General features: G+C 56.5%; 3 protein-coding genes across 3 annotated transcripts; 1 reads left to right on the top strand and 2 right to left on the bottom strand.

Annotated features, from left to right (window-relative positions):
• Nucleotides 1-762: 762 nt before the first annotated feature.
• Nucleotides 763-1,152, bottom strand: B0H18DRAFT_890784 (uncharacterized protein; the record flags this gene model as incomplete). The annotated part of the gene is made up of 1 exon (XM_048041312.1): nt 763-1,152. A coding segment is annotated over one exon (390 nt), but the record flags the coding sequence as incomplete, so codon positions are not given.
• Nucleotides 1,153-4,052: 2,900 nt separating this feature from the next.
• B0H18DRAFT_890813 (GroES-like protein) lies at nt 4,053-5,325 on the top strand (the record flags this gene model as incomplete). The annotated part of the gene is made up of 4 exons (XM_048041313.1): nt 4,053-4,083; nt 4,146-4,478; nt 4,528-4,877; nt 4,942-5,325. 4 exons carry the CDS (start codon nt 4,053-4,055, stop codon nt 5,323-5,325), a joined length of 1,098 nt encoding a protein of 365 aa, XP_047885309.1.
• Nucleotides 5,326-5,904: 579 nt separating this feature from the next.
• B0H18DRAFT_1088640 (GroES-like protein) lies at nt 5,905-7,189 on the bottom strand (the record flags this gene model as incomplete). Its single annotated transcript, XM_048032242.1, has 4 exons — nt 5,905-6,288; nt 6,360-6,695; nt 6,766-7,097; nt 7,159-7,189. The coding sequence occupies 4 exons, from the start codon at nt 7,187-7,189 to the stop codon at nt 5,905-5,907; spliced, it is 1,083 nt and encodes a 360-aa protein (XP_047885310.1).
• Between the last annotated feature and the right edge of the window lie 345 nt (nt 7,190-7,534).

Raw genomic sequence — 7,534 nt, forward strand, 5'->3', positions numbered from 1 at the left:
CCCCCTCAGCCGACCGTCGGGGCACGTATGACGTTGGATGGGCCACGACGGTCGGCGGGATTAAGACGGCGGTCGGGTGAAAATCCCCCTCAGCCCACCGTCGGGACACGTATGATGTTTCGTGAGCTACATTGATCGGTTGGCTCAGAACGGTGCTCGGCCAATGGGGCCATCCAACCGACGGTCGGGCGTTGGATGGGGTTCGGTCAGTCAAGGCGGTCAACGGTGTATTAATGGCTACCAGCTTCTAGATCGTGTCAATAGAACCTCTAATGGTACCTTGATCGTAGGAAATACATTCAGAACCATTCCCACTCGTCTACAGGTCAATATACTAAAACGCCGCCTTGCCCGCCTTGAGCTCGGCCGACCCCATCCTCTTCGGTGAGACGTTTTTGGTCGGCCGACGTCGGCCCACCCCATCATGTTTCGCGAGACGACATGTCGGCCGTCCGATACCCTTCGGTAAGACGGCTGAATGGGCTCGTAGTCCTCGCCATGTAGGATATCGTCGCGCACAGGGAGATGGCCACCAGTCTCGCGAAGCTGCGATAGGATCTTCTCGGTCTGCTCGCGGCGATAGCGAGCAGCGCGTGCACCCTGCGGAGAGCGTCGCAAGGCTTGTAATTGGGGACCGATGGGGATAGTCGAGAAGCGGCGAGAGGCCGCCTTCTCTTTCCCACCGCTGCGTCTGAGTTTCTCCTGGTCGTAACGGGGCTCACCACAGTGAGGGCAGGACTCGAGTTCGGCAAAGGGGCCCGTGTATGCGATGCAAGTCCCAGGGCACATATCCGTGAGCACCGGGACAACACCAGTCAGCTCGGCGATTTTCTTCTCGACCTCGTACAGTGACAGTGTCTTGTCTTCCGGATAACGTTTGTAAAGTACGTCGCGGACCGATGTGTAGGTGCTCTGTGAGCTATTCTGAAGCTCCATGTATAGCCCCAACGACTTGAGAATGTCCGCGTCCGCAAGACAGACCTCATGTTGTGGCGGATGGCGCAGGCGCTCGACTGTCTCCTCATCCAGAGGGCCGTTTGTGTGCGTCGCAGACTTCAGACCATCAATAAAGGCGATACTGTGACGGAGGTCGTCTAGATGTGCGATGTATTCTTCTGGCTCGTCGGCGGGGTTGGCATCGTCCGGCTGCATGTCCACATTCCCTGCTTCAGGCTGATCCGGGTTTACGTCCTGCATGCCGGCGTGATCTCCGAGTCCTGCCTCATGCGGGTTCTGGATCTCCGGGCTCCCTGCGCGCATCGCGGCGGGGTCCATGTTCTCGTCTGCATGCGCATGGTCCGCAGGAACCCCAGGCTCGTGAACATGAGGTATATCCATGCTCCCGGTTGCGCGGGCACCATCCGCATGGCCAGACGCCTCGAGAGACTGCATGACAATTAGAAATTGCATGCTAGCAAGAGTAGTTCTAAACATACCATAGCCCCCATTGATTTCGCAGACTCGCTTGTCCCTGCGCCACCCAATGTTCGTCCTCCCAGGTCGCGAATTGATGCAGCCTATGAGCCAGTTCAGGCAAGTTCAATGATTGCCCTGACCTATGGTGGGTTGCACGTACCGACTGCGACACTCCAACATCGTCCCTCCCATGCCCTTCGATATCCTCCGTATCATCCCGGCGTCTCTTCGAAGAGAGCGGTGTTACACCATCTTGAAGTGCAGCTTCGCCTGCTGTACGGCGCGATGGGACTTGAATGGAAGGTCCTTCGTGACGGTTTGCAGCAGCACGAGCAGTGTGGGCTTGTGCAAACTCTTCAAAGTTGGGCAATGGGTTCTCGCGGTCGCGGAAGATTTTGTGTAGGCCGAACGTGCTTGGTGCAACTAATCTGCTCCCTTTGCATTTCTCGAGGCAGGTGCACTCAACTCGAACTTTGTCGTTTTGGGTCGGCATTGCACACTTGTCGGAAAGACAGGATAATGGGATTCGATTCGACAGCAAAGGGAGGGATGTGTAGAAGAGAGCGGCAAATCGATCGAAAATTAACGAGACACAGATCACGAGACCGCGACTCAACCGCGACTGGTGCTTGCACGCAAAGCCCTTCAGTCGCAAATTGCACGTCGGAACGCGGAAAGAGTGACACACGGGGAAATGAAAGAGAGATGCGGCGAGTTTCGCGAGACTGGATTCACTTGAGCTCCACAAGGGCGGGGATACATCGATTCAATTAGATTTCTATCGGTACAATTCTTTTCTCTTAGCTCTCGTTGACAGGTATTAGTACTACTTCGCTCAAATTCTTTTGAATTCGGGTCAGTTTTGACTGGGGTTCAACTCCCTGAGTGTCCATCGCTGGCAGTCTGCCATCGCTTTTGTCGCGCAATCTGATCAGGAGCACTTACATATGTACCTTTCGCGCGGACTCGCTCGGAAGCTATATGTATATATGAACAGCTCAGGTTCTACACAAACCCGCGCGCAGCGCCGTTTAGACCTAGATCGAGACTGATGACCAACTGGCAGTCAACTTTTCATGACGAGGCGGGAAGTGTGGGAGTGACGATGAATGGGATGACGCGCTTCGGGCGGCGCAGACGCGTGAGCCCGCCGCGAGCTTGACTTAAGCTGGAGGTAAGCTTACGGCGCGTGCGGCGCGATCGGTGCAGTTCGTCGCTTCCCCATTGCGGGCGACAGAGAGCCTGTGAGCTTGGGGTGAGCTAGCTCGTAGACAGAGAGAGGGAGCATTCAGGACGTCAGCGTCGACACAACGAGAATCGTTCTGGTGTGCGGACGCCTCGGACAGCCCCGCTGCCTTCGAATTCGTTCAGGATGCAGATCACAACCAACCTTCCACATTTATTGCGAAGCCCTGAGCGTCCTAGGGGAGACTTCTCAGTCTCGAGGTAGCTTGACGGATTCGGTCGACATCCGAGATTCGCTTGAGCTTATGTCGTATCCTGTCATCGAGTCGACTTCAGATTGACGCGGTACGCCAGTGGGTACCTGATGAGTCGATGACGCCGAAAGGTTGTGCTCTATTCGATGGCGCTAAAAGTCGTTTGACAGGGATAGCTACAATGACGAAGCCCTGTAAAACAGAGGTCAACGTAGCGTCGTCGTTGTGAGAGTGTGTGCGGCGGTTCGGTGCAAGTGCAAAACTCAGAGACGTGCTCGCGTTCGAATTCAGAGTCACGCGTCAACGCGTTTGTGGCGTGGGAAGTGCTGGCGCGCACGTCCCCATGGCACACATTCTCCATCCGACCTCGTAGATGCGTCTACGATCTAGTCGCGAGGTTATGCACTGCTGAAGAATACTCATCCCAACTTGATCACCACAGCTATGCAAATCGAAGTTGTAAACTTCAAAGTTGGTGACTCGTCTACCTCACTCCCTCGACGACTTACACACATTTAGTTATACGTACAGCTTCGACGTGTTGCGTAAGCAGGCCACAGTGCTCAGAGAGGCTCAGAGTTCATCCGCCGAGGACCCACGTCCAGGACCGTCCGTTTTTCCATACCACAAGCCCTCTCTTTCTTTCCAAGCCTCCTGCCAGCGATTTGCATTCCCAATTGCTTCCATAGTCAGAACGTTCGCGCAAAGGACGGCCGGATTCATACTTGTCCTTAGGGCTTCCGTGGTATCACATGGTTCAATATTGTGAGTGCTGGACCGGGGGCGGAAGTATCACGGAAAACGTAATGGTGTGATAACCGTAACTTGAACGGCCGTACCTTCCGTTGTTGTCTCCGCTTCATCGTTCATACCTTCGCCTGCGCTGCCTTGGCCTTCTGCTTCTGACCCACTCACTCAGTAGCCCGTCGACAATTGAAGGAGGAAAGCAGTGTGTCCCTACTCCGCAATTGGCCGACTCGCGTCATCGACGACCTTCGACGACCCACGATCGACAGGCATCAAGCTTGCATAAAACCGCTGTCCTTCGCAGAAAACTATGGCTAGTCAATGACGTATGTTATCTTAGAATCCGCACCAGGCGAAACTATATATGGTGACAGACGTCGGAGTCCTGGTATTATATAGAGACCATGTCCAGCTTCGCAAGGCTTTACTCAGATACCCCTCCCTCCCACGATGGTCGAATTCAAGGGATACGCACTCACCAGTAAGCTTGGCCCTCCTGTCCCCTCCCGTCCGCCTCACTAACTGCTCGTCCGCACTGCGCAGAGGCTGATCGCGCCGCGTGGAACTCGCTCGAGGTGGTCGAATTCGAGCCAAAGAAATTCGAGGACACCGACGTCGAGTTCGCCATAACGCACTGCGGCCTGTGCGGCTCCGACGTGCACATCCTGCGACAGGGCTGGGGGGATGTCGCATATACGCCGCTCGTCGTCGGGCATGAGATCGTCGGCAAGGTCGTCCGCGTCGGCCCGAAGGTCACGGAGTTCAAGGCCGGCGATCGCGTCGGCGTGGGCGCGAAGGTGGGCAGCTGTGGGACGTGCAACAGGTGCACGCACGACAACGAGCAGTACTGCACTGCCTCTGTCAGCGCTGTGGTACGTCCCATGTCGTTCTGACTCCGCCCGCGTGCCAGTCCGTTGACTAGTAGTTCGTGTCCCGCAGAACAGCCGTTTCCCTGACGGGACCCCCGTGCAGGGCGGGTTTGCTACCGCCATCCGCGTCGACGAGCGCTTCGTGTTCGCCATTCCCGAGGGGATCGAATCCAAGGATGCTGCCTCGATGCTTTGCGGTGGCGTCACAGTTTTCTCGCCACTGCGGCGGAACCACATCGGGCCGGGAACGAAGGTCGGCGTGATCGGCATCGGGGGTCTTGGTCACTATGCCATCCTGTTCGCGAAGGCATTGGGCGCGAAGGTGTACGCCTTCACGCACAGCCCGAATAAGCAGGAGGATGCGAAGAAGCTCGGCGCGGATGTTGTGGTCGACACTGGAGTCGAGGTATGTTCTAGCGCTCATTGCACCGCCTGCCGACCAACTGACGTCTTGCGATTCTCTGCTACAGGACTATCAGAAGCCCTACTTCGACACGCTCGATCTGATCATCTCGACGACGAACGTCTTCCCAAAGGGCGTCACCTACTTCACCTACACAAGCATGCTCACGCCGTGCGGCAAGTTCGTCAACGTCGGCCTGCCCGACGCCGACAAGGACATGCCCTCCCTGCAGGCGTCCGACATCCTCTGGAACGGCACGTTCGTTGGCGGCTCCCTCGTCGGCAGCAAGCGCGACGTCAACGAGATGCTCAAGGTTGCGGCGGAGAAGGGTGTGAAGCCGTGGGTGCAGGAGCTGCCGATGCGCGAGTACAAGACCGCGCTCGAGGGGGTGCATAATGGAGACGTGCGCTACCGTTATGTGTTGAAGCAGGATCTCGTGCCGGTCGAGTAGGCAATCACGGCATTCGAAATTACATACATATCATTATCATCATGCAGAACATGATGAGTAGACGGTGTGCGCACGTGGTCGTTGTCTTCTCACTGGCACAGCTGCCACTGCCAGAGCCCAAATAGAAATAGGGCGCTTACGCGTGTACAAGTGGGACGGACGTGGTCCTTGCTGGCTCTTGCTAAGTTGCTGGTCCTCGTCTTCTCTGAATAAGTACACCGTGCGTACTTGCAGTGCGAGACTTCAGCTCAATCTCTTGTACATGATTCTTCACAGTGAATAATTTCACCGACGATGACTCGGCTATTGGTGCTGTCAATCAATGGTGACCGGTCGTCGCACTGTTGTGCTTGACTCGCGATACCTCCGCGACCTGGGATTGTGATAATGGTGCGTATACATACTTGACCTGCGAGCCCCATGGTTAGCTCATTGACCGCAGTATCTTATTTTACTGTAGTCGCCCGACGTAGTCCCGCGTCATCGACCGTCAATGGTAGTAAGCTAAATTTACAAGCACAAGCACAAATTCCAGCCGACCGCTCACTGGTTGGCTACATCATATGCGTTGCGAAGTACCTACGGTACTGGCACAATGTCCTGCGTCAACACGTATCGGTATCGCACGTCCCCGTTGTGTACCGCCTCGAGAGCAATCTTATAATCCCGCATAGGTAGTTCCTGGATCCACGGCTTCACGCCCTTCTCGACGGCAACCTTCAACATCTCGTAGCAGTCGGTCTTGCTGCCGACGTACGAGCCACCGATGAAGGCTCCGCTCGTGAGCATGTCGAATGCCTGGAGCGGCGGCATGGCCTGGTCGCTGTTGGGAAGGCCGACGTTGACGAACTTGCCGTTGACGGTGAGCATGCTCGTGTACGTGGAGAAGGAAATGCCTGGCCGGAAGACGTTGGTGGTCGAGATGATCATGTCGAGCGTGTCGAAATACGGCTTCTGAAAGTCCTATTTGCAAAAATCCGGAAAGAACGTAAGTTCCACTTTGTCATAAGTATACGGGCAGAACACGTATGTACCTCGACGCCGGTGTCGACGACAAAGTCTACACCGAGCTTTTTCGCGTCCTCGCGTTTTCTGGGGCTATGCGTGAACGCATACACCTCCGCGCCAAGCGCTTTACCGAACAGGATGGCATAGTGCCCGAGGCCTCCTATACCGATCACGCCAACCTTCGACCCTGGCCCGATGTTGCTCCTGCGCATCGGCGAGAACACAGTCACGCCGCCACAAAACATTGACGCCGCGTCCTTGGACTCAATCCCGTCTGGGATCGCAAACACGGCTCGCTCATTAGCGCGAATGGCGGTGGCGAACCCACCCTGCACAGGCGTTCCGTCGCGGTGACGGGCGTTCTACGCGCATGGCAGTTCGGTCAGCATGAGCGACAGAATCCGTCCGATCTGCATTGAGGGCGTCACTTACCACAGTCTGCGTCACCTCTGGGCAATACTGCTCGTTGCCCGACTGGCACCTGCGGCAGTGCCCACAGCTGTCCACCACCGCGCCCAGGCCCACGCGGTCGCCGACCTTGAATTCCGTGACCTTCGATCCGACGCGGGTGACCTTCCCTACGACCTCGTGGCCGCAGACGATGGGCGTGTACGGCACGCTGCCCCAGCCCTGGCGGAGGATGTGCACGTCGGAGCCGCACACGCCGCAGTGCGTGATGGCGAGCTCGACGTCGTCCTCCTCAAACTTCTTGGGCTCGAAGGAGACAACTTCGAGGGACTTCCAGGCGTCAGGCCCGTCGGTGTCTGTGGGATGGGGGTGGTCAGTGGGAACGTTGCGTGCGGGTCGGCTGCGGTCATGGCTCACTGGTAAGTGCGTAGCCCTTGAATTCGACCATTGTGTGCAGAGCAAAGAGAGCGTTTCGATGGGATGTTGGGGATGGTGCCGTCGTTGCCCTGCGGTCCTTATCTACGTCCGGACTATTCCCTCGCGGCGCGTACGGTACGTTCCACCGTGAATTAGTCAAACTAATCTCAGCAATCCTTGCCGATTGCAGGAGCTAGGTGTCAGTGACCGCCGTTTTGCTGACAAGTTGCTTAACAGCGCCAGTATACTAGTACGGCAAAGTCAGCGGTGGACATGACAGCGTGAAGGGTATAGCGGCGCACCAGTGGGTCTTGTCGCGCTCACTCAGCTCGTTCTCTCAACGACAGACATATGTAATACGATCCTTGGGCTTACA

Source organism: Fomitopsis serialis (genome assembly GCF_022376445.1).
Source record: "Fomitopsis serialis strain Sig1Antser10 chromosome Unknown B0H18scaffold_261, whole genome shotgun sequence".
Lineage (NCBI taxonomy): Eukaryota > Fungi > Basidiomycota > Agaricomycetes > Polyporales > Fomitopsidaceae > Fomitopsis > Fomitopsis serialis.